This window comes from Thermobia domestica, chromosome 1 (genome assembly GCF_964235325.1).
Source record: "Thermobia domestica chromosome 1, izTheDome1.hap1.1, whole genome shotgun sequence".
In the NCBI taxonomy this organism is placed as follows: domain Eukaryota; kingdom Metazoa; phylum Arthropoda; class Insecta; order Zygentoma; family Lepismatidae; genus Thermobia; species Thermobia domestica.
The window spans coordinates 386,427,067-386,454,523 of NC_137454.1; the positions used below are offsets into that span (position 1 = coordinate 386,427,067).

At 36.1% G+C, this 27,457-nt stretch overlaps 1 protein-coding gene across 1 annotated transcript; it reads left to right on the plus strand.

The window, feature by feature from the left end:
- LOC145665049 (trophoblast glycoprotein-like) lies at positions 1–27,207 on the plus strand. The gene is made up of 2 exons (XM_081732299.1): positions 1–254; positions 25,539–27,207. Exon 2 carries the CDS (start codon positions 25,561–25,563, stop codon positions 26,740–26,742), a length of 1,182 nt encoding a protein of 393 aa, XP_081588425.1. The 5' UTR covers positions 1–254; positions 25,539–25,560; the 3' UTR covers positions 26,743–27,207.
- Positions 27,208–27,457: the final 250 nt, after the last annotated feature.

Consider the following 27,457-nt stretch of genomic DNA (forward strand, 5'->3'; position numbering starts at 1 on the left):
TGAAACTATCTTTAAAAATCCTAACTGTTAAACTCTATAACAATACAGTACTTACAGTCAGTGCTAAAGGTGAGTGGGACCTACGTCTGCATCTGAAAATAGAAGATCTTAAGTTTGAAAGAGGAAAACAGGATCCTTACTACCCTTATTATTGTTAGTTACAGCTCAGGACGCTTACAGTGTAGGCTATTGTTTTCCATTTGAGTGAATCTTCTTGAAACGTACCAAACTGTTTTAATTGCAGTTAATAAAAGGTAAATATTTTTCAAATTCTTCATTAATATGAATCTGCCTAAAATATATTGAACTTTTTGAAGGTCAAAATTGAGAATATATTTCTTCTTATTTGAAAATAACATTATGAAACCATATATGTACGGTACCATTTTGTTCAATTACCTTCTGCCATTATTACGGCGATGCCATTATCTTATTGCTATAAGTCTTCTGTGGTTTCTGATGAAAAAATTGTGACACGTGATTTTCAGACTCTTTTGAAACTAACGTAATATCATTCAGGGAGTTCTGAGAGATAAAACCAAATGAGAGCCTCACAGTGCCGAGTCCGGGCTATACAGTGGATGCATTGAAACCTGCCAGTCAAGTTATCTCAATTTCTAACGGTTCCCTAAAATGGTATAGGGTCTTGTAGTGCAGGGGCATATGTAAATATAACAAAGTCCGTGGGATTTTGAATGAAGCAATTATATGATTAGTGGCGATGGATAGGTAATGAGCTCTAGAATCGTGTACTACCGGGTGTTTTGTCTCAAAGTGTGGCCGAGCCGGTGCATGACGTCATACTTCTAAGCTGGCCGCTAACGTCGACATCCATGTCTTTTTAGCGCTACACAGGCTAAAGTTCTCAACCGATTTTCATGGGAAGTGGCTTATTTTATTTCTTCTGGTTGCTGCATGTGCCTTTTGCATAGATATTTGCCAAATACATAGTTTCACTACTTCAAAAATTAAGAAAACTATCAAAACTGAGGTAAAATTAAATCGCTTTTTCTAACATCAATGGCATACTGACTAAACTAGCGAATGGGTTTTAATAAGTGTCTCTTTTTTTCTCCATGGCTATTATTTATACATATTGAATAAATATTTGACAAATAGGTAATTTTATCTATTTACAAATTTAGTAAAAAGTTGGCAGAGTCTTTTTGAAAGATATGCAGTCAAATATCGACAATGAAAATGGTGTGATGTATAAAATGTTAACAAATCATTATGACGATAAATACCTTTAAATTAAACAAAAGTTTCCGATTATAGGGTAATTTATTCTCGTATTGTAATGGACCACATCCTTATTACTGTAAAAAAAAAAAAAAAAGCATCCAATTAAACAAAAATAAAAATTAGTAAACATGCTGGGTTGTAAAAGCAAAACAAATAGTAAAATATTTCAAATACACAAAGAAACCCTTTTTATTTTTACAGAATTGTTTAGAAGGGAAACTAATAATAAAAATTCGACTTATGAGTCATTATCTGAATCCGACAGGTGAATTTGATCGCCATTTTCACTGTAGTCACAATGCTCTTCCTCTGCTCCACATTTGCTCAGTTCTGTACATTTCAGTATTTGAACACAGCACTTATAATTGGCGCTATTGAAAGCACATCGTCCTTTGACACAACCGCAACGCACCAATTTTAAAATCACTTCTGGAGAGCATGGTACATGATTCATGGTAGGAAAATACTCATTTCTTCTCCTTTTCTATCTAAATATAGATGGTCAAGGAGGTCCAGTTGTCGAAGATTAGCCCGTCGTCACTCCATCACTTGGTAGTAAGTTCTTGTTGGTGTAAAACTGGCTTTGTTGGCGGCAAAGTTTCACGTTGAACATGTTTTTCGGTAAACAGCCACCACCGGAGCTTACCAATATCTGAAAATTGTTTACCTTGTAAATATGCGCGACAAATGTACCTTTCTATCAATTTGTCATCTTCACATGTAAAACTTTCTGGGCAGTCTAATCTATCAAATGCCTCTAGAACTTTTTCTGTGGAAGATTCAAAAACTTTCTAGAAAGATTGTTTTCCCCTGTTCTTGAAACAATCTGCTGTGTCACACCCAGATAGAGAATGGAGTCCTAATAATGCCTTAACTTGCTTTGGGTTTAGGCAAGCATAAATACGATAAGTTCTATTAACCTCCCATTAGCTCCAATTCCGATCACAAACGCACTGCCTGGTGGAAGCAACTGTAACCACCACAATAACAGAATAAATATATCTGTATCTGTTGCATAGATGTGGGGAGTAGAAGCACGGGCCAATACATGTAAACATTGGAAAATAATTTTTGTATCAGCTCCCTCCTAACTACTTGCCACTTCGTAACATCATCTCTAACCGAAGACTTTGCCTCGTTCCTCCAACTAGCAACTAAAGTTGGGTTTTTAACAAGATGAAATGCCGCTTGGGGTCCCGGGTTCGATCCCAGCCCCCGCCAAGTTAACTTTGTGGTGGACAAACACCGTGTGCATGGGTTTTCTAGGGGTTCACCCGTTTCCTCTCACTTTCTTCATTCCACCATTTCATTCATCACTCATCATCACCGTCTCCTTTAGCCTAACCGGCATAATCGTGGAACGTAAAACTCAAAGATTTCACTTCATTTTCAATCCTTTCTTGTTGGAAAACATTGTACAGTTGAAGTCCTTTTTCAGACGTTCTTATTGTGTTGTGGATAAATTCCGGAAAAACAGCTTTGTTGAGGTATTAATTAGTTCTTTTCCCTCAAACGTTACGGGCTTTGTCATTGTCAAAACAGAGTCATACATCTTTCCGGCATCTTTCTGTTGGCGAGACACTTTGCATGCTATAAAATGATGGTGTTTTGACCTGTTTTCATAGTTTCTGTGGATATCCTGGAAAGTTGAGGAGAAGCTGAGAAAAAACGTGTTAGAGTCGGTATTCGTTTACCACACATCCGAATATTTCATTGCTCTGGTTCCTTGTTCGAGAGCTTAAAGGTATACGAATATATATTTTCTGCTTTATTTTGACTTATAGAATAATGCTCTGTGGTCCGTGGGCGGCATTTTTAGAACACCCGATGTATGGTATTCATTGGGAAAAAGACTCCAAACAATAAAGATTCATCATAGGCTGGAGAAATGGTTAACCTTTGTTTTTCATTATCATTTGACCATGAAACAAACGCCTGAGAGATATACAAACCCTGTATACAAAATGTGGTGTTGGAATGTATAACTCGTAGGATGTTTTTTTTAAAATTCAATACTTCCAGTGTACCGCTAAAAATGTAATAAAGAGTTGTGTTGATTTTGAGTTTAACGTCCCGTTCAGCAGCGAGGCTATATGAGACGTGGACCTACTGATTAACGCGGAATCGAACCCGGCCTCCCAAGCCAAAGGTGCGTACGCTAACCGCTTAGCCACGGAGGAGCTAAAAAATGTAACAAAGAAATAATAGCCATGTTTTTAAATATTCAATTAAAACTTTACAATCGACACAAAATTTGGAATCGACCAGCGAAAACGGCACCTTTACGGATTGGCACTAGCGAGTTTTTTTTTAAAACTCGATTTGACTCGAAACAGACATCTTTAAGCTTGACTCAAGAACTCGGCTCGAAACATTTCCTCCAACTCGACTCGAATTCGGTTCGGGTTTCGAGACGAGTCGAACCAAATCAAGCCAAATCCTGTGTGTAGTTTCAAGTACTCTCTTCAAGTATCCTACATAGACAATATAATTATCAATGATACTACTACTACTACTACAAATTATTATTATTATTATTATTATTATAAACATGAAAGATATGCGGTTTGTATCTGAATACTAAATACTAGTTTACTGCCGACCTCAGTAGTCATGAAGTCATGAAGTCTAGGAGGCAAGGCCATCGTTCACGAGGTTCTGAATTTGAGTTCCGGAGGAGCAAGTATTCGGGCTCGAGCCAAAAATTGTTAAAAGTTATAGGGCGCCGGCCAAACATGTTCAAAACTGCTCGGCCAGATTTAGGGTTATCGGCCCGGGTGAGTCGAACTAAGCCATTGCTCATTCCAACCGAGCCGAACCGACCTGATGGGTCACCTCAACCGAGCCGGCTCGAGTCATTGGCTTAATTGAACCGAGTCGATGGCTCATCCCAACCGAGCCAGCTCAAGCCATCGGCTCAACTGAGCCGGCCGATGGCACATCCTAACCAAGCCGGCTCGAGCTGTTTGCTCAGTTGAACGAGCCGAGACGATTGACATCACTACTCGGGTTGGGCTTCTGCTTGGGCTCAAAAACGCGACAGTGCAGGTCCTAGTTTTAATGGTAAGAACTACAGTATATACTTATATTGGTGCTGACGACATTTGATGGTGTCTCGTTATAAAAATCCATTGTCGTCTCGTTATCGAGACGAGACGAGATGCGAGCAGTGTCCTCTCTCATGAGCAATACTAAAAGTATTTCACATTACTGCTTACATTTCATGGCTTTCGCTTTTCAGTCTAGTCAGGCCATGATTTCAAAAGGAGCAAAAATGATTTGAACGAGCAAGACAACTCTCGACTCGAAAGTCGACCTCAAAAACAGTGACTCGGCTCGGAACTTGACTCGAGAAAATTACCTTTGACTCGACTTGGAACTCGACTCAAATTCCAGTCGAGTTTAGAGTCAAGTCGAGTCTTAGCTCGACTTGTGCCCATCCCTAGGCACGCTTTTAGCACTTGTGGTTTTCGAGATCTCATTGTCAAAAGGATTGGAGACAAACGTATAAACTTTTCTTTGGAGACAAACATATAAATCTAGCATTTTAATATATAGTAGATGAAGTTACAGGTCGGAAAGGATGCAATGAGGTGGTCAGTTTCATAAAGCATTTTTAGACAATGTTTTGTCATCAGAAGTAAACACAATTTATTTATTTTCTGACAACTGTGTAGCGCAAACCAAGAACCGTATTCTCCTACAGCTTTTTTCATGTTCTCCTCAACACTGACCGAAACTTTGAAAAGATTGTGCACCAGTATCCAGAGCTTGGGCATAGTTTTTTTTTTTTCATGCTATCGGAAGAGGAAACGTGTGTACTTGCCAGGGGGCTGGATGAATCTTGTCTCAGGAAACATGATATATGATTTTGCAAATCCTTTTTTTAACCCCTAAGGACTAAGGAATAACATTACTCATGTTTGTTACACTTATTTTCAGTTCATTTCTATTTTTGCTTTTATTCTGCATTGCTTACACTGTTCAAAATGGAACAGTCATTTTAATGTGCACTCACTAGCTAACACAAACGACAATAATTCAACGTAATAATCAGGAGAATCCGTGTTCTTAGCGGAGAATTCCCCAATTTCCATATATCGCACCTTCTCGAGAAAAGTGACACAAGTCAAAAAACCTTAAGGTCCAAGCTCGTATCCCTCGCCAGAAAAACGACATAACTCGTAACTTCTTTTAAAGTTATTTTATAATCACAATGGTTTTTTTCTTTTATGTGTAAAAGCGTTGTAAATATAGCTTTAAAATTATACCAAAATCAGAGTGTATTAGAACAAAAATGACAAATTTCGTGTTATGTCACTTCGCTCGCAAGACCTCGAACTCTCCTGCGACATTACGGTGAATTATTGGCGTTTTTCATTTTGAATGAATGCACCGTAAGGTGGCCGTTACATTGTTAACATTCTAACCACCTAATGATTACATCGGTAATTACTAAGGAAGAAACTTTAGCAGAAAAAATGCTTTTTATATTGAATAAACAAATATATTTTTGAAATCAACAATATAATGTAAAATATTTTGTTGTCGAAATCATTCCAGTTTCCCATACTTACTAGAGACCTGCACGGGCCGAATTTTTCGGCCCTAGCCCAATCCAGCCCGAATGTACCTAGGACCGGCCCAGCCCGGGCTCGAAAAGTTTTGGAGATTTTCGGCCCGAGCCCGGCCCGGCCCGACTTGAAGAGAAATCAGTGTCGACCCGGCCCAAAGAAATAACAGAGTCGGCCCGCCCAAGCCCGGCCCGCGGGCCGGGCCGGGCTTCAGGTCTCGGGCTGAGCCCGGCCCGTGCAGGTCTCTAATACTTACACAGTTTTGTGGGCATAACAATATTAGAAGGAAAGGTCATGCTACATCAAAGGTCTCTGTCATCAACATACAGTTGTGTGATAGAGTCACATTGATATCCATACATATTTGAATTTCCTTGGGACGTTGTATCTGTCTCCTGACTCCTCCCATATTTCACTTTTTGAATAACACCGGTTTATTCACCGAGGTATTTAATTTTACTGCATTCAATATTGATTTCGTAATTTCGTTCCCACATAACACAAAACCTCTCATCTTGTCCCACAGAAACAACAAACCGTTCCTCCTAATTTCCGGTCACCTGTACTAAGGCACATTATTATTTCTCTCGGCGGGGCCGCGGTGGCTCAGTGGTAGAGCGTTCACCTCTGGTGCTTGGGGTCCCGGGTTCGATCCCAGCCCCCACCAAGTGAACTTTGTGGTGGACAAACACCGCGTGCGTGGGTTTTCTCGGGGTTCTCCCGTTTCCTCCCACTTTCTTCATTTCATTCATTACTCATCATCACCGTCTCCTTTAGCCTAACCGGCATAAACGTGGGACGTAAAACTCAAAGATTTCTTTTCATTTCTCTCGGCCGTGCTTTATTTAATATGACGTCCATTTTATTCAACTGCTGGAAGGTTTAATCTACATTAATCTAATTTTCCCTTGACATCAGTTGAATAGTTTCGACGTGTTTATATTTTTCGAATAGTTTAAGTAGTTCTAGCTTCTCTTTCTTAGATATTGCATGACTAGTAATTTAGGGAAACTTTTTCATTCAAAGAAGGCGTTTGTTCCTTACCTATAGCTCTTTTTTCATACACACACGTGGTCGTCTCTACGTTACCATTCTTTTGAAATGATGGAATACAGTAAGTACGCCAGAAATTTTTACTTGGGGGGGTGTTCAAAATAAAAGGGGGGGTGTGCTCTCAGAATAGTGATATAATTTTTAAACAAACTCAAACAACAAAACAGTATATTTTGTTACGCAACTATTGCAATACTACTACTATTATTACTACTCTACTAGTACTAGTACTATTACTATACTACTACTACTATTACAAATGATAATAATAATAATAGCAATAATAATAATAATAATAATAATAATAATAATAATAATAATAATAATAATAATAATAATAATAATAGCTCTTCGCAGTTGTAGGTTCAATAAAGTAAAAAAAATGAAATGAAATGAAATTTTGAGTTTTACGTCCCACGGTTATGCCGGTTAGGCTAAAGGAGACGGTGATAATGAGTAATGAATGAAATGGTGGAATGAAGAAAGTGGGAGGAAACGGGAGAACCCCGAGAAAACCCACGCACATGGTGTTTGTCCACCACAAAGTTCACTTGGCGGGAGCAGGGTTTGAACCCGAGACCCCTAGCACCAGAGGTGAACGCTCTACCACTGAATTCAATAAAGTAAGTTCACACATTTGAGCATTTATTATTATTATTAAACTAAGCAATACAGTGAAACCACTCAAAACGGACATCGGTGGAACACGATTATTTGTCCGTAAATGAGAGGTGTCCCTAAAAGAAAGAGTTCTCTCTCATAACACCACACCTCACATATTTATGGAATGGAAGAATAAGAAAGTTTGTCCTCTTATGAAGATGTCCGCTATTGAGAGATGCCCGTTAAGAGAAGTTTCACTGTATTAGGAATTAACCTCTACTATTTTACCCTGTAATTACACGTGAATTGATTACATACGAATTATTGTAATTATTTTGCAAAATTCTGCTATTATTTCAATTTATTCACCCCCAGCAAGTTTTAGTGGGTGATATTTTTCCAAAATATTAATTGGGAAAAATTCCCTCGTCCCATGCTGAAATCACATTCGTTTAGTAATTTATACTGTACATAGTTCCAATTTCATTATTTTAATATTCTAACCCTGTTGTTAACGTTAATTTTTGTAATATTATTTGATCTCTCAATCTCCGTTCCTGCCCCTCCCTGGCTATGTTATTGACTCTGAATATCTTTCAAAAGAAAATTATTCATTGATTTAGTTGTTTTCCAGAAATCCAGTTTTTCAATTTACAAACATTTTGTATCTTTCTGTTTTGTCTTCTTTAATATATCCTAATGTTAATAATCCCTGGTCTCATAGTGGTCTGGTCTTGTAAATAGTTAAAAAGTGACCAAAAATGACCAAAAGCGCACGAAAAAGTGACCAAAATCTCATCATGCCCCTTTCTTCCTTTGTCAATTTCTCCATCACCTCTCTGTTTGTTGTTTTGTTCCTTCTTTACTTCTTCTTTATGAGCTTCCTCCTTTCTTAGGTGTTCAAAGTAAGCTTTGTAGTTACGGTAAGCAGACTTAGCAGATGTAAAAAACTTCTGAGTAAGTGGAACCAGTTCTGGCCTATTTCCGAATTTCTTCATCCCAGACATTATATTTAGATTCGCATTAAGAGTTCTCAAACACGTGAAATATTCAAATTCATCAACTACTCTTAAGAAAAACATGCAAGAAGCACAACACAAGACGAACATGATGAACCACACAGACACAGACACACAACGTTCAACGGAGCGTTAACTATTACGAGAGAAAACTAAAAGATTATTATGATAGAAGAAGGAATAGACACAGAAGGGTTCTCAACCCCACCTTGAGAGCTTAAGCATCCACCAACCGTCCACTGTGCTTTAGAAAGAATAAAAGCTGAAGTGAGAATAAAGCTGATTGTTTCACATGCGGCAGCAAGTACTGAAGCTTTCAGAAGAGTAATGAGTAACAAGCTTCTGCCTTTTTCCATTTGTTTTTATATTTTTCTTTAAAAACTGCCAATGCAAAACATAAATCACACGAAAACGTCACTTTACCTCTGAAAAAAAAGTAACTTTTAGTGACAAATTTCCAAAAAAAGTAACTTTTACTTTTAGTGACCAACTTGAAAAAAAAGTAGATTTTAGTTAAAAAAGTGACTCGCTATGAGCCCTATTCCATTCTATGAATTTACGTGAATAAAAATATACTTTATAAAAATTAAGCTAGCGCCAAATGCCTTCCTGCATAACACTAGACTCAGTCTAAAACATATATATAAAATTCTTACTTCGATCGATCTCTTCATTTCAAAAATGTTTTGACTGCACCTTTCTAACGCCCGTCCGCTGATACACCACTTGCAGAGCAGGCTCGAAACCAGCCACAGAGCTTTGGGGGGCCATGAATATGTTAGGAGGGGCCAAGTCATTAAAAATTCTCTTACAAATATCTAAATTGTGCATTTTGTATTGAGGTCTGAAGGGGACATGAAAAATTAAGGGAGGGCCAGGCCCTCCCTAGCCCCCCTTTGGTTGCGAGCCTGTTGCAGAGTAGCATTTACAACTGAAACTGGTATAGGCTTATTACTATATTGTCACACTTTTCCTTATTGAGGAGGAGGTAAGTGAATGACCGCTCAAGACGCTGCCAATTTCAGTCATCTACCTCGGAAACGACCGCGGAGCCCAGGAGGGTAAGTATGAGCGGGTCTGTTTTGTCAAATGTTTCCATCGAAATACCGCCCGAAACGATGAGATCATACTGTTCTCGAAGCCGTACATGAGAACGAGGTCACTTCGTATTTTGAAGTGAAATAAATAAATAAGAATATTGCCTTCTTTCCTAAACGCTAAACATTTTTTAACTTGATGTAATAAATAACCTATATGATACTGATTGATACAATTGGATTTGGGGGAGTATTCCTTTTCCATGCAGGGGTGTGTGTAAAGAAATTTGGAGGGGTGTTAGGGGGGTGTTTGGGGGGTGTAGATTACTCCCTGATGGAATATGTGCTTTCTTGTTTTGACATCTATATCAACGTTTCAGGTACATAGGAGTGGCCATAGACTTTTCGATCAAGTTTGTGTTTACATTTTGAACTGCCCTTCTGTTGCACAGGTGTAGACAATCGAGACTTTCTCCAACTTCTTTCACTTTATAACAACTCTCAAATGATACATAATTTTATCCCATTGTTATCTGAAAATTATAAGTAGGACTCGTTTGAGACTCAAGGACATATATTTTTTTTTAATAACTTAATACACTGTGTATTTTTAAAATGATGAAATACGTGTTCTCCTGTTTCACATCTGTCTCACCATTTCACATTTATAAAGGTGGTAATAGACTTTACAATGCAGATTGTGTTTCCATTTTGACCCTCCTCCATTTTGCACAAGGTTATCGTAGAGAGTTGAGACTTATTCCATCTTATTCTATTTATCAACAGCTTTCATTCCATATGCTACTCGACCATCCTTGTCATTTGCAACATTTGCGTTGCACCCCATCTGGGATCCTTTAGGGGACCCTGAGGTACGTTCAAAACATGTGCCAACAAACATAATGGGATATGTTTTTGCCGATTTTTCCATATACCACACGGTTTCCGAAAAAAATGATCCGAGGTCACACTATGGACGGCTGCACTAATCTCGGGAAATTTGTGATTTTGAAGGGGGCCATTGCCCCCTGGAACCCCTTTCTTGCAGAAAGGACAAAAACTTTGAAGTCATCTTTGCATCGGCAGAGTTTCGTTTCTTTATTGCGTCCCTTTTAATCAAGGAGGTCCTATTTATCAAAAGGGGCCCTATGCCCCTTAACCTATTTTCCGAAACAAGCCAAAAAATAATATGTGTCGATTTATTTTCGGTCTAGAATATATGTGTCAAGTTTGAAGAAAATCAGATGACGAGAGACCATTGTGATGCACACTTTTTCTTTTTGGACTTGACGGGTTTTTGCCCCGAAGTCTTCAATTGCAGTATCTCAAGAAACAAAATTTGGGGGATTAACAGTAATCGCAAGAAGCGCCTAGAATTCGCTCTGAAGGACGTAAATAAGCACTTCGACATTTGAAACAGTTATTTTTTTCATCGACTAGAGTTAAATACAACTCGTTTGGATCAAATGGGAGGAAAACTATGCGAAGAATGAAGGGAACAAAAATTAATCCCAAAAATCGTACTCTCATAGTGAAACATGCTGGAGGATCTTTAGGGGTTTAGGGGTTAATGAGTGTTGTTGGTGTTGGGAATTTCTGTTTTGTAGAAGGAACGAACCAAAGGAAGTATATCAATATATTAATTAGCAATCTTCAGCAAAGAACTGCAAAAATGGACCAAAAATAATGACCGTATTTTTGCACGGTAAGGATCCAAAACATACCTCACGTAATATACTACCTCACGTAAGTATTCAATGTATCCAAACGAGTTAACACACGTGGTGACCAGACATCAATCCAATAGAACATTTATTGGAATTTTTTGAACGAACAATAAGATACAGTGTTATTTCTAGCAAAGCAGTTGTTAAAATTTTTTTATTGGAAGAATGTGACAATATTTCACCTAAAAATACAGCGAATTTAGTTATACCTATTTACAGAAAACTTCAGCCAATTACAACTGCCAAATGGAACCTTACGTGATATTAATAACCTTACGTGATATTAATCAATTTAAAAGTGTTATTATTTCTATTACTTTCTTGAATATGTTAGCTGTACGAATACTTTTCCCACGTACACTTTTAGAATTATTTAGTTTTTATTTTTTGTTACAGAGAGAAAATAATTTTCACTTGAAAGTCAATTCCTTAATATACTCATAGCTGTATATACTAATACACATAATTTTTTCACCCACTTTACATCCTTTGTATGAATAGTATCATTGAAAGTAAACAAAATCTGAAACTGTACAATACTTTCTCGAGTCACTGTATATTTTTTCTTTAGCGTCCAAATTTCGGAATTGCGTGTAAAAGCTGACCTAATTACAGTCCTATCTCCATTTTGGTTCTCCTATTTATTTATAGTATTTTTAGATTGTACTATATATGTTACCACTAATTAGAGATGTAAGAGCATAAAAAAAACTTCTTATCTGCGGCTTTTTTTGCCTGGGAAATTTTGGGCTTTATAAAACAATTATTTCAAGTTTAGTGTAGAGATAAGAGCACGTTCCACTTTGGTTTTCCTATTATAACATAATAAAGCAATTAATTGTTGCCTTTTTAAGGGAAAATTCTGAAAAAAATATTCAGGAATTAAAGAAAATCAGCCGAGTTTCAACGAATTGTTTATAGAGCTGTTAGGTTAATGCTCAATCACAAACTCTTTTACGATAGTATTAACATTAACAATAACTATTCTGAACATTGTAACGGATGAACGATACACATATAATCTTTAAATAGCCCCCACTACCCACAGTCCTGCGAGAACGGACGTCACCTCACTTCCCCCTTTAGAATACAAGAATTTTAAAAGGAGAGAGAAAGGAGAATTCCACTCCCCCACGGCTGAGAATAATGACGACGTGAAGAGTGAGGTTCAATACTGGAAAAGGCTTATACTGTATGCAAAAAATATCACTATTAAGATATCAAGTAGTGTCTACAACTACTTGAAAAATGTAAAAAAAGTTTTCTAACAAAATGGAAAATTTTTATTATAACAATCCGAAACGTGTTATATAAATAGTAATATAGAAAACATTCAACAATTTTAACAAGTAATAATATCATTAATCGAAATCGCCGTTAGCAAGTAACATTTTTCCCAAAAGGATTTTTTTTTTCCAAGTAAAATTTTTCTGAAGTATTATTATAACCAATCGTAAATCCAAAATATAGAATTTAGAAACCTATATAACAATATAATCAAAATGTATGGAACTCGAAGTTACTGCAAAGTGGCTTTCTTTGGAATGAAAATGTGGGAGGAAATGATTTCTTAAATATGGGTCAAAATGCATGAATTACGAGCAATAGCTCAACTGTAATTCTATAAAATCCTTTCTTTTTTTCTTTCCTTTTTCAAAGCGGACCTAAGACATAAATCATTCATTTGAAGTCTCCACTAGCCTTAATATTTTCCGTAATTTCAATATATTAAACTTCCTGACCAGCGACTTTACTTTAGTTTTAATAAGGAAAAACAAGAATCAACATGTTTTAACTCAAGGCATAATTCAGCCTACACAAAATCAGTAACATGAACTATTCAATTAACTATTTTTACTTTCTTACTTTTCCTTTCGCAATATTTTTAGAAATATGTGCTTCCAAAATATATTGAATAATAATAATGCTTCTAAATAATAACCATAGTCAGGAATTGTTATAGATTTCAAAAGAAATTAACTAAACTATACGATTATACGGAAAGAATATTAATTTTTAACGACCCATTTTTTTTCTTTTTTCCTTCAGAGGACCTATCACTCTTACCTCATTTTATACACCGCGAAGCGCTTCAGTCTTAAAGCCAGAACCTCGGCTGCAACGTGACGTCATCCCGATCGACGACTCACGCAATCTAACCGAAGGTTAAGCAGTGCTTCCAACTCCAAGAGAAATAACCGACTTAACAGTAAACTGGAGTTTCATCTCACAAAATTTTCCTTTTACAAAATTTCATTTTATTATGAAACTTGGGTGGGTTACATAATATCCGAGGGTCGGTCAAAAAAAAATTCCTAACCATAACAAATCCCAAGTTGAATAATAAAATAATTTCAATACATTACCAAATCTTCCATAAATATTCAAATGCTAACGCCTTCTTTACAAACTTCTACAGTAATTTTCCAATTCCTTACATAACATACACAAAGGATGATGATGAGGTATTTACAAAATGAAAAGGGGTTGACCTCTCACTTTCTCGGACGAGGCATTCCTGCAGGAATAAAAAAAAATATACAAAACACAAAATTTGTTCGAACAAACATCCTAAAATATATAAATAAGTACAATATTAATAATTTACTTAACCTCAATTCTCATATCAAATCTTTTTTTTTCTGTGTTACCTTATGGGTTAGGTTGATTAACTTGTCTCGGTGGAAAATATTTCTTACAAAAACGAACATGGCGTTTTATATGAACATATGGTCTTTCAATATTTTCTAGCCAAACTGTATTTGGTGTCGGTTTAGAAATAAGGCGGTATGGGCCTTCCCACTGAGGGGCGATTTTTGGATTGAAATGTTTCTCTGCTGAAATTTTCATGAACCTTTTAACCAATACTAAATCAATATTTAAATTAACAGGATTATGTTTTTGACTATAAACTTTCGCACTATGTTTCCAAGCGCGTTCAGTATTATTATTTATATTAACTAATTTTTGCTCTTTATCCTGGTCATCGTCTAAAAGATCTAAATCCATCAACCATTTAACATCTAATGGATGGTAAAATTTCCGTCCCATATAAAGTTCACATGGACTGGTCCCAGTAGTTTCATTCATACTTATGTTAATAGTAAAAGCAATTTTAGATAGTAATTGGGCCCAATTCTGTTGAGACTTATCAACATAAATACGAATTAAATTTTTAACCGATCTCACCGTGCGTTCGGCTCTGTTCGATTGTGGGTTATATGGGGAGAATTTTACACTCTGTATACCATAGCTATACAAGAATTTCAAGAAGTAATCACTCACGAAATAAGAAGCGCCATCACTTAGGACTTTACCAGGAAAGCCGTATCGAAGAAATAATTCCTGTAACTTATTACAGATGATTTTTGAGGTTAGTCGTCTTAAAGGTTCTAAAAAGACAAAGCGACTATAGGCGTCAGTGACAATTAAAATATATTCAAATCCAGAACTACTAGGCAATTTCCCCGCAATATCAATAAACCAAGTATAATTTGGGTGCATTACCTTTTTTGTAAAATATTGACCCATAGGTTTTCGATTGGAATCTTTACAGGTTTGGCACAAATGACAAGATTGTATAAAATTCTTAATGTCAGAATATAAAGTAGGCCAGGTATACTTTTCAGCGACCTTAGCAATGGTTTTTCGATATCCCATATGCCCACCATGAATTATTGGACAATGAGAATACTCAATAATCGACTGAATTAAAGAATTAGGTATTACAATTCTAAATCCATTATTCCCTTTACCTTTTGTCTTTTTAAACAAGATCTTATTTCTTAATACATACAGAGGAACTTCTTCCTTTCGCTCTAACCTATTGATAATCTCTCTTAATTCAGGATCCTTCCTCTGGTGATCTGTAAGAGGTACATTAAACACAGGATTTTGCCAAAAATTAATGAAAGACAAATTTACTGTTTTATTATGATCTTTTACGACTTCCATTGTATTATCGTCTTTTGTATAGAATTCTAGATGGTTTCCAACCCTTGAAAGGAAATCGGCTATACTATTTATTTTTGATCTTACATGGACTATACGAAATTTAAACCTCGAGATTTTCTCTAGCATAGTTCCATATCTCCTTTGTCTTTTATGGTTATTAAGTAACCAAGTTAAACTCTTACTATCAGTATACACTACAAAGGGATTTGCCAAATAATATTCAAATTTTTCCAAAGATAAAGAAAGAGCCTTAAGTTCTAATTCGTATATATTTTTACTCCAATCAGATTGTGGAATTGCCCGACTAAACATTGATACAGGTCTAAGATTCCCTTCCGAATCATATTGGCTGAGAACCCCAGAAAAATGACGCAAAGAGCTATCACAATGTATTACGAAGTTGGAATTCATATCTGGGACTTTCAAAATGACCTGACTACAAAAGGCATCCTTTAATTTTTGTAGGGCTTCATCATGAACTTTAGTCCATTTAAAAGGCTTTTTTACAGATCTTAATTCTTGAAGGGGAGCAATTAACTCTGAATACCCATAAATAAATTTTGAATAAAACGAGAAAAATGAACATATTCTGTTCACTCCTTTTCTGTTCTTTGGTTTTGGTATCTCTTGGATAGCTTTAACTCTCTCAGGGTCTATTGACATGTTGCCATTTTCAAAACGAAACCCTAAATATTTAATACTAGTTTGAAATAGACAGGACTTCTTTTCTGATATAGTAATTCCCCAATTTCTTAGTCGAGATAATACCTCCTCTAATAGAGCTTTATGACTCTCAATATCTTTGCTAAATAAAATTATGTCATCAAAATATATCTCTAAATTCTTACCAATTAACCCTTCAAAGACTTTTGACATCAAATTACTTAAAACAAAAGGTGATAACACTAATCCCATTGGTACCGATTTATATCGATAGATTTTATTTTTTGTCACAAAAGCAGTAATATTTCTACTCTCTTCAGACAGAGGAATCTGATGAAAACAGGATTTACAATCAAGTTTTGAAAAAATATTATTGTCCGAAATACTAGATATTACATTCTCCATGTTAGGAGAAGGATAGCTGCTTACCATCACCTTTTTGTTCACCTCTCCGTATGAAATTACAAGCCGCCTGCTTCCATCTGAATTTGTTACTAGAAAGCAGGGTGATGTGTAGGGAGAATAATCTACTTCCTCTATAATATCGTCTTTTAAAAGCTGGGCAATAAAAGAATCTAATTCCTTTTGCTTATGCGTTGGAAGTTGATAAGGTTGCAATCGAATGGGAGTTTTATCGGCAAGTTCAATTTTGTAAGTGAAATTTTTTACTCTACCAATTTTGTTTCCAATAACATCAGAATATGAAGTTAACAAGTTATTAACATATTCCTGTAAATTAGAATCACATAGTAATAATTGATCAGGAACCGTATAATTACCTTGAGATTCCTCCGGTTTAGTCTCCGGTGGATGCAATATGGACTGATCAAAAACGAATTCCACTCCTGGGTCAAACGTGGTATTAACTCCACTGTCTCTGGTTACTGATGTCGATGGAGTCAAAATCGGATGAGAATTACCAAAAGATCTAGGTTGAGGTGTAGCTTTCGGACAACCAAGGTCGCATGGCGGCTGCTTTCCACTCACCCCATTCCTAGAAGTATATGCAGAAGCGAGAGAAGTCTGGGCACACAAAAGTTCATCAGCTCGGATCATAGGAACCACTAACTTCCGAGCTTTTATATTATATAAATTACCAGCAATGTCTATTATAGCGTTGTATTTTGTATGAAAGTCATTTCCAAGCAGAAGATCAAACTCATTAGAGTCCACGATAAAGAAAATTTCACTAAATTGGTGTCTTCCAATTTTAAAATATAGTCTTACTCTCATATCCACTGTAACTTGTACATTTCCTAAGCCAATCGTTTGAACGTTCACCTTTTCTGCTCTTATTTTACATTTTTTTCTAAGTTCATCATAAAGATGTCGAGCCAAATAAGAGTTCGTACTCCCAGTATCAATTAAGCACTTAAAACGCATACCCGCAATATAAACAGGAATCGCTAATAAATTTTCCAATTTACTACCATTTTGATTTACATCTGAATTATTTTGAGTTAAGTACTGAGATTCTAAATTAGGGTTATGAGAAAATTCCGCCTTATCAAGATTTTTATAGTTAGATGGTAAAGAATACATAGCTGGAGAAACTAAAGTTTTATGTAAATTTCTTGGTTCACGAGATTGCAACACTACTTGCTGTTTTGTATTCTTCGCTCCGATAAAGGAAGATGATTTACGGGGTGGTACCAAGTCCCGTACGCTACTACCTTGATTACGTAATCGATAATAATCTTTCCTATATCTATGCAAGGCGTCATAGTGTTCTGCAGCTAAATACAATTGATTTAAATCGATAGGCATACCTCTTTCAGCTAGAAATTGATGGGCAGAAGGCGTTACCATATTAGTAATTAAACTACAAATGGTGGCTTCATCAAAGGACATATCAAGTACGTGAATAATCGATAATTTATTATCTACGAACTCATATAATGATTGATCCTCCCGCATGGGAACGTAGAAAAATAGTCGCATGAATTGTGTTCTACCAATAGTGGAAATAAATCGCACCACTAAATGTCTACAAACTGTTCGCCAAGGGGAAGCGTCCCCAATGAACGATTGTATAACATCTTGCATTTCTCCTTTTGTACGAGAAAGACAAGCTACCAACACAAGATCTAAAGGCAAACCCTTACCTCTGACAATACTATCAAGTTTTAATAAAAACTGAAATGTAGACTCAGTATTGGTACCATCTATTATAGGTAGACTATTAATATCATGCAACAAATATTTATAGATTCCTTCCGAAGCAAATTTCTCAAAATTTAAATTTAATGAAGCTGCCATATTAAATGGTCGGTCTCTATATTTATTTTGAAAGCTCAGACTCCCTCCTGCTCTTAAATTAGGCGAGGAATTCGCAAACCGTGTACTGTGTCCCACATTACTTTGTGGATTCACGTTATAATTTTGATCCTGAAATGGTCTACTTTGACCACCTAGTAAAGGTTCGTGATGATTCACTTGAATATGGGCTGAAGGCCTTAAATGTTCAAACATAGGATTACTAAATTCATAAGAATATCCAAGAAATTCATCCCCACTAGAACTTGAAGAATCCGAAAATCTAGACTTTACATGCGTCTCCTTTGACTGTGCCATCCTTACAAGAACACCACAAAATATTAAGCTCAAAGAAACCAAAAGGATAATTACTATTAATTTTACAACCTTACCAATAATTATCTGCTTATTACACAATGACCTACTAAACCATAAATTTTGTATCCGACCCCGGCAACACTGTATTAAATATTTTACGTTAACATTCATATACAACATTTATATTACTCAACTAGAAAAGCATAGTATAATGAAAATATGTTATTTAATTTAGAGGTTAATTTCACCAAAGAAATACACATAAATTTTAGAATATAAAGGGGAACACTTTTGCTGGACCTCCCCGAACCGGACCTCGAAGCCAGCATAAATTTGCCTTTCCAGGGCAGTTTATAAAATTTATTTTTAATTTAAAAATTATATATGTAACGGATGAACGATACACATATAATCTTTAAATAGCCCCCACTACCCACAGTCCTGCGAGAACGGACGTCACCTCACTTCCCCCTTTAGAATACAAGAATTTTAAAAGGAGAGAGAAAGGAGAATTCCACTCCCCCACGGCTGAGAATAATGACGACGTGAAGAGTGAGGTTCAATACTGGAAAAGGCTTATACTGTATGCAAAAAATATCACTATTAAGATATCAAGTAGTGTCTACAACTACTTGAAAAATGTAAAAAAAGTTTTCTAACAAAATGGAAAATTTTTATTATAACAATCCGAAACGTGTTATATAAATAGTAATATAGAAAACATTCAACAATTTTAACAAGTAATAATATCATTAATCGAAATCGCCGTTAGCAAGTAACATTTTTCCCAAAAGGATTTTTTTTTCCAAGTAACAAAATTTTTCTGAAGTATTATTATAACCAATCGTAAATCCAAAATATAGAATTTAGAAACCTATATAACAATATAATCAAAATGTATGGAACTCGAAGTTACTGCAAAGTGGCTTTCTTTGGAATGAAAATGTGGGAGGAAATGATTTCTTAAATATGGGTCAAAATGCATGAATTACGAGCAATAGCTCAACTGTAATTCTATAAAATCCTTTCTTTTTTTTCTTTCCTTTTTCAAAGCGGACCTAAGACATAAATCATTCATTTGAAGTCTCCACTAGCCTTAATATTTTCCGTAATTTCAATATATTAAACTTCCTGACCAGCGACTTTACTTTAGTTTTAATAAGGAAAAACAAGAATCAACATGTTTTAACTCAAGGCATAATTCAGCCTACACAAAATCAGTAACATGAACTATTCAATTAACTATTTTTACTTTCTTACTTTTCCTTTCGCAATATTTTTAGAAATATGTGCTTCCAAAATATATTGAATAATAATAATGCTTCTAAATAATAACCATAGTCAGGAATTGTTATAGATTTCAAAAGAAATTAACTAAACTATACGATTATACGGAAAGAATATTAATTTTTAACGACCCATTTTTTTTCTTTTTTCCTTCAGAGGACCTATCACTCTTACCTCATTTTATACACCGCGAAGCGCTTCAGTCTTAAAGCCAGAACCTCGGCTGCAACGTGACGTCATCCCGATCGACGACTCACGCAATCTAACCGAAGGTTAAGCAGTGCTTCCAACTCCAAGAGAAATAACCGACTTAACAGTAAACTGGAGTTTCATCTCACAAAATTTTCCTTTTACAAAATTTCATTTTATTATGAAACTTGGGTGGGTTACAACATGTAGTAGATTTTGTTAACCCTCGGTTAGTCGCAACATTTAGATCCAAGGTTTTTGTCGCAATGTATCAGATTGATACATTCGCTTTCCCATTTGATTTAATACTACTAGTCATTTCTTATTATCTTTTTTAAAAAGAACATGAAACCATTGACTTATGCTACGGTGATCAATTACGTCGCATTGTGTTTTAAATGTTCTAATTTGAGGACAAAAATAAGTTTTGAAAACATTATGAAATCTCAGTAGCTCAAGAAAAAAATAGTCACGGAATAGGTCGCAAGGTATCAGATTGATACACAAACTTCTGGAAGCTTTCTTCTTTATATGCTTTTGTATCTAAAACACAAACATATTACATATTGTTTTTATTTATTCAAAATCTAAAGCACTAGACAACTAAAGCAAGATTATTATAACAACTCAATCCTCCGTGAATGATATTGCTAAGCACAAACACTGCTTAGGAATATTATAGTGTCTCTAAACAAAATAAGTATAGGAGAGTATATAGAAAAAATGAACTTATATTAAGTCATTATACCCCTGATATCATGTTAGTTCGAATTCAAAAAACATAGAAATATAAACAATCACAAATCATTTACTCGTCACTCGATTCAACTGGTATTGTTTCTAATCGAGGAAAGCAATCGGTGCACACGGGTTCCATATGCTGGAGACAAATTGGTCGGCTGCATTTCTTGCATTTAGTTCTGGTCAATCTTCGTTTTTTGTTCTTCCTACATACATCGCAGCTCCGTCGCTTTTCTGAACGTTCAGTTCCTTCACCAACCGATTCTTCATCTGCTACATTTGCTGGTCGATACTTTTCCAGACTCGCTTGCAAAGCAGAAGGAATCCCTTGACTTAGAAGACTTCTCTTGCAGAGCTGCTCATGTACAAGCTCATGACTTAGTTGTTTCAAGAAACGCCTCCTAGTAATTTTAGCCTGACCATTACCAAGAAAGATTATTTGTGAATTTATACCAGCTATATTCAGCATCGAGAAAAGTACAACACACGGCCAGCGCTGTGTATTTCTGGCTACATTGAACGAGGCACACATTTTGTCCAAAATGTCAACACCTGATTTCGTCTGATTATAAAAGGTAATCATTTCTGGCTTTGCGGCAATTCCACTTGTTTCGTCTATATGATCATCAAAATGCTGGTTTGATACTACTAAAACATTTCGGTTTTTCTTCGGTACACAGGAAACGAGAGTAACATCATTCGAAAATGCAAACATGCTTTACTTTTCAGGCCTATACTTTAGATTCAAAAGTTCCAGTGGCAACTGTCTTTTATTTTTCTTTATGGTTCCCACATACGATAATTTCCGTACTTTCAAGTCAGCAATTAGGTTCAAATCGGTAAACCAATTGTCCGCAGTTATATTTCGTCCTGTTCCAACTATGGGCTGCACTAATCTCTTGACAACATCAGCCGGCTTGTTACTAATGGAATAACATTTTTCAGGCATTTTTCCAGCCATAAATTTCCATGTTGTAAGTATAATATAATTTTGCATCAACCAATGCATAGATCTTAATTCCGTACTTAGCAGGCTTTGCAGGGATGTACTGTTTGAAGCGGCAACGGCCGCGGAAAGCACCCAGCTTTTCATCTATAGTAACATTAGTGGACAAAGAATAGTTCTTTTGGCAGTTTTCAACAAAACATGTAAACAGTTCCCGAATAGCAGCAATATTGTCCACCTGTTTTCTTTCGTCTCGTGTAGTACGGTCATCAAACCTGAGGCATCTGATCAGAAATCTAAATCTTCGGAGACTCATAACCTGTCTAAATATTTCCACACCATCCCCATCAGTTCCCCATAAATCGTCCAGTGTCAGTCTATTTGCGTGCAAAGTTCCGGCGAAATAAAGAAGACCAATGAACCCCTTTACTTCACACAAATTGGTATCACCTGCATCACCTTCCCTTTTGAAACTACCCCGCACAATATTTATGTATTGATTAGTATATCGAACGATGTCTTCAAGCATTTTTTCAGTGAAAAAATTTTGCCAGCACTGTAATGGAGTCTTACTTTCTTTAGCAACACCAATCACACCGGGAAGCTTTACAACTATATTTTGGGGAGGCACTCGTCTATTCATTTGACGCGGAACAATTTGCCACTTTGTAGTTTTATCTCTACCAAGGTACACTAATTTCTCATTTTGGTCACGTTCTTCATTTGGTTCACTTTCTTCTTCAGTGCCAATCTCTTCTGTTTCAAAATCTGTTTCACGTATTTCTGGCGTACATTCTTCTGCATCAGTATCGGCAACGTCACTAAAATCTTCGATTTCAGCTGGACGAATTGACTCATCATCATCAAACAATATTTTCCGAATTTCTTGAACATCAATCGAATCACTGAGATTAAATACACGTTCACGTTCTGCCATAATATACAGTAGCAACTGTGAGCTTAAAACTTGAAATACTTGTCTAAGAATAAATGAAGAAAAATTGAGCTAACTGAAACATAAAATACCTCTCTTATAACACGATTAGTCGCAACCGTTCTATCTGATACACAGCCGTAACTACAGCGCCATGTGCGAATGTCACCGTGAACTCTTCTACTCATAGGTTTGTAGAGTGGAGGTTGAGGAATACACGGAACGGGCGCTGCGAGCGACATCGCAGTCAAAAATGTTCGTAGAAAAATGTTCAGCTGTATCAATCAGAACCCCATGCGACTAACCGAGTGTTAAACAAAATTGTCAATTCAAAGGAGGTGGGCTGATAAGGGCCATTTTTCGCCCATCAGGCCCGAGATGTGAAATGCATGGTTTCCAATAGTATACCTCATAAAAATAAGAAAACAAATATATTTTGATGGAAAGCGCTATAAGTGAGGAAAAAAAATAAAAAAATAAACAAAGACGTAAGTCGTGTGTTAATGATGAACGTAAACACTAATGTCATGAGTTGGAATCCGAGAAAGCAATAGTAAATAGAACACTAACGGCAAGAATAAGAAGAATGAAGTCTACTACGACTATGAGATCAATATATTACATCGGAAATAATCAAGCATAGATAATAATCAGATAGCTGGAGACACTTGTAGCTAGTTTGCAGATTAGGCATCGTGCTTGCTGTTGTCATCCGAATCGCCACTGGACCATCGCGCAGCGGCGACATCTTGTAGTGTATCTGTATATTCTAGACTTGGTTTCTTAACTGCGGTAGAATTGTGGCGCCAGTAAGCCAGAAACCATAGTACGGAAGCAACATGCCCACAACATCCGACGACCCGTGCGCCTACTTTACATTGACAGTACCACTGAACTCGGAGAACAGAAGCATCGTCATGATGTATGTACAGAGAGTACATACCTTTGTCACTTAAGTGCTCGTGAGTGTAAGGATCGGAGACATCAGGTAGCTATTGTTGGTCGTTGTTTTTCATCTTTCCCTCAGTATTGCAATATAACGTATCAATGACTTCCCATCGGTACTTCATTGACGCGTGGTATGTATGATTGTTCGATATATATATCTATTGCAGAATTTCATGCCATTCTGCGACTGGTTTTCCTGCTCGCACTTTTACTCATACCACTTTCAGAAATGACACGCCTTCTCAATACTCCATAACGTTCTGTCTCTATTTTTGCTGCCCTACACACATATCCGCGCAAACAATACATTTTCTTTATATATTTTATTGACATGCTGAGCATGTATTTTCAGTCACAATCGGTAACTTACATCAGAGCTGGAGTATCCAGTTGAACTCGTACATTACAGCATATAACCGGTATTCATTGCTCTATACTCTCCCGCAATACATTTTGTTCTCTAATAGGTAGAAGGACACACTGAACCAAAATCAGTTAGTACTCATGTCAAAGGTTACACAGCGTTATATTATGACGAGTCAGATTTATTTTGGTTCATCGACTCCTTCTTCCTATAAGCCTCCATCAAAGACAGCAAACATTACCAAAATGTCGCAAAATGCTGAAACGGACTCTTTTTGGGCGCTCATTTCTATGACTTACTATTTTCTTTATCACGTATCTATTGTTTTTACATATGCAACATATCTTCTAGTATACAAATACATTGCAAACTTGTAGGAATCGGACACTTCATTTTCCCGTTGTCTGATGGGCGAAAAATGGCCCTTATCCGCCCACCTCCTTTATGAATAAACTTAACTACATTATAACACGTATTGAGGTCACTTAAATTCAAGAGAGAGAGAGAGAGAGAGGGAGGGAGAGAAAACATTTAAAATGTTATCCACAAATTTCTTACTTTAAAAAATGACACAATATAACGGTAAAGGAATAAAGAATTCTGTGGATAGTGATGTTGAACTAACATCATGCTCAAAATAACCATTTATAACTTTAATTTTGTATACTGAACTATTTCAAGCTCTGGATAAAATGTTTTCCAAAGGGAATGAGACGTAAGCAGGACAAGATTTTATGCAAAAATACTCTGTTTTTTGGTTTATGGTACTTTTTCTTGCCTGCGAGATTATATTTTGCCAAACCAGTAAAACACATACGTATATCAAGATATAGAACTTGCAGAAATTTGATAAGATGGTTGGCAACCAAAATTGCATTTTGGATAAAGTGATTACATAATATACGCTTGCTGGCAACAACTGCAATGGTAATTTGAAAGCCAATCAAGACAACCAGCCTCGGACTGAATATAGGACTCGCAAGTATTGGATGTCGTAAACATACTTTCTTAATTATAGAGTTCCCTACAGGGAAACAAAGGTGATACTTAGCAAGGAAGTCATAAAAATACAAAAACGAAAATTCATGTTGTTTTTTAATTAAAAACGGCTTTTTTGTTTTTTACATCTCTACCGCTACTATAATCAATCAAATATGACAACGTCTTTGACTTCACCAGCACTAGGAAAGTATTTTTCGGAAACGAAGAACATTCGACTGCAATACAGAATATATTCCATCTACACACAGTACAAATCCTCAGTTTGAGCCAAGCAGCCAGACGGTGCAAACCTAAACATGAACAATACGAAGTTGTCATTCCTGAACCTCTGCGACGAAATTGACAATCATAGCAACTGTGAAGTGTGGAGTGTCCACTTGTTCCACAAGTTGAAAGACTGTTGGGAAGCACTTTCCTCTTGCTGATGAACTGAAAGGTCCTTTGGATGCATTGACGGCAATAGAGTTCAGTCATGGTATAGAAAAAAGGCATATTTCTATGATAAGTGCTTCAATGTTTGAGGTGAGTATGTTGCAAAATACTGTAAGGTATGTAGTCTCTGTATGATAAATCCCTTGTACACATAATTTGTCGTTTGTGTTTTGTTTTTTATTGACTCTACCTCGTATGTATGTTTCTTAGCGAATAATTGTTGTTTCCATTTTCCTCTCTTTACAGGAATGTGCCTCGTGACATAAAGATGGCGATTTATCTGCTTAGATGGTATAATTCACTATTATTTGCCTTCTTCCTAGCTGTGGCTGACGGTACGAAGACTTCGTACACATTTCCATGTCCTCAGCAGTTTGAAAATCGTTGCAAATGTGAAGGCGTAACCAACTCGCCCAATGCAAGTATAACTCAAGTAATAAATTGTACAAATTCCGGCTTCTCGAATGGATCTTACATTCTTCAACATTTACCACACACAATCAGAAAACTAATTTTCACGGGAAACCATATGAATCACCTTCTATGGAGTGATTTAGGTGGTAATGAAGGCAACGTGAACTTCACAAAACTAACATTTATAGATTTCTCAAACAACAGTATAATGACGATTGGAGGAAACACAGCACCTGATAAATTTCCACGCGTTAAGACTCTAATATTAAATGATAACACAATCTCCATATCCCCTGAAACTCGTGGAATTGTTGACAACTTTTTAAGGCTAGAAGAACTTTATCTTAACAATGCACTTAGAAGTTCTGGCAAGTACGGAACTTACGCTTTTACTAGTGAATATCTTTTCACACAAGTAATGCCCTATTTAACCAACCTTACTTTGCGGGAAAATAACATTAACGGTATAAGTGAGCCAAAATCCTTCTGCGATTCATCTAACCTGGAGTACCTTGATTTGAGCGATAACTACTTAACCGAATTCAACGTCGACAGGTTGTGTGTGATGGATTTGAAAGTGTTGTGGCTGAGAAACAACAGCATTGAATCTTTGACAAATGAGCAGTTGGAGCACTTTCCAGCGTATGTGGTGTTAGATATTTCAAGTAATCCTTTTGTATGCGACTGCGGGATTGCAGATCTTTACCAGTGGATGCACAAAACAACGGTGAAATTGTTAAACAAAACGAACATACGATGCAACGTTGGTAATCCACGTAGTAACACAGGAAGACAAGTAACAGAACTCTCTCTCCTCCAATGTAATTTATCACGCGATTCAAATTTCCCTGCTACCTGGTTACCAACGATAATCGTGCCCATCACGATATTTTTCGTAATTTGTTTGGCCTGCACCTACTGCAAACCTCTCCAACGCTGTTGGGTTCACACTGTGAAATGTCCGTTTGTGGTTATAGAAATCAAGCGCTTTTACACTTACAATCGGCTGGAGCAGGACAAAGAAGAAGCGCTTTAGGTATTTATTTTAATTACAACTTGCCATCATATTCCTAAGAATACAAGTGAACTTTCTAGTACTTTATAACAAAAACAAATTAATTGATATTATTATATCGTTATTAATTGCATGGTATAGCAAAAGAAATGACATTTAGGTTTTTTGTTTGTTACTTTTGTTGGCTCCTTGTACGATTAAGAAAGAACCAAAACAGTTGATGAAATTAAATTATAAAATTGCAGATTGTCTTTGCCTGTTGATTGCTATTGCTTTAACCTAATTCTTACTTATCCTTATATTCTATATGTAACTTAAATGCCATTTTTGTTGGACTTCATAGCCATGTTTATGTTCTTTTACGTTATGCTAATAGAATCGTGTGAATTTTAGATAATTTCTAAGCTTACTTTCGTCGACTTCTTGCAGAACATAGAAGAAAGCAAAATAGTTGAAATTATTGAATAATAAAATTGCAGATTATTTTAACAAGTCTATTGTTTTAATCTGATACTTACCTAATCTTATGCTCTACGTATAATTTAAGTTCCATCTTTGTTAGACTTCATAACCATGTTTACACGGAGTGCTCACTGAATTGCGACCACCTACCTAATCTTTGTTGCTCTACCTTTTGCTTGGAGGACGGCCTATACCAGAACCCGTGGTATGGATTCTGGTAGTTGCTGATATATTTCCATAGGGATTTGATACCATATATTCCTGATGGCATTCC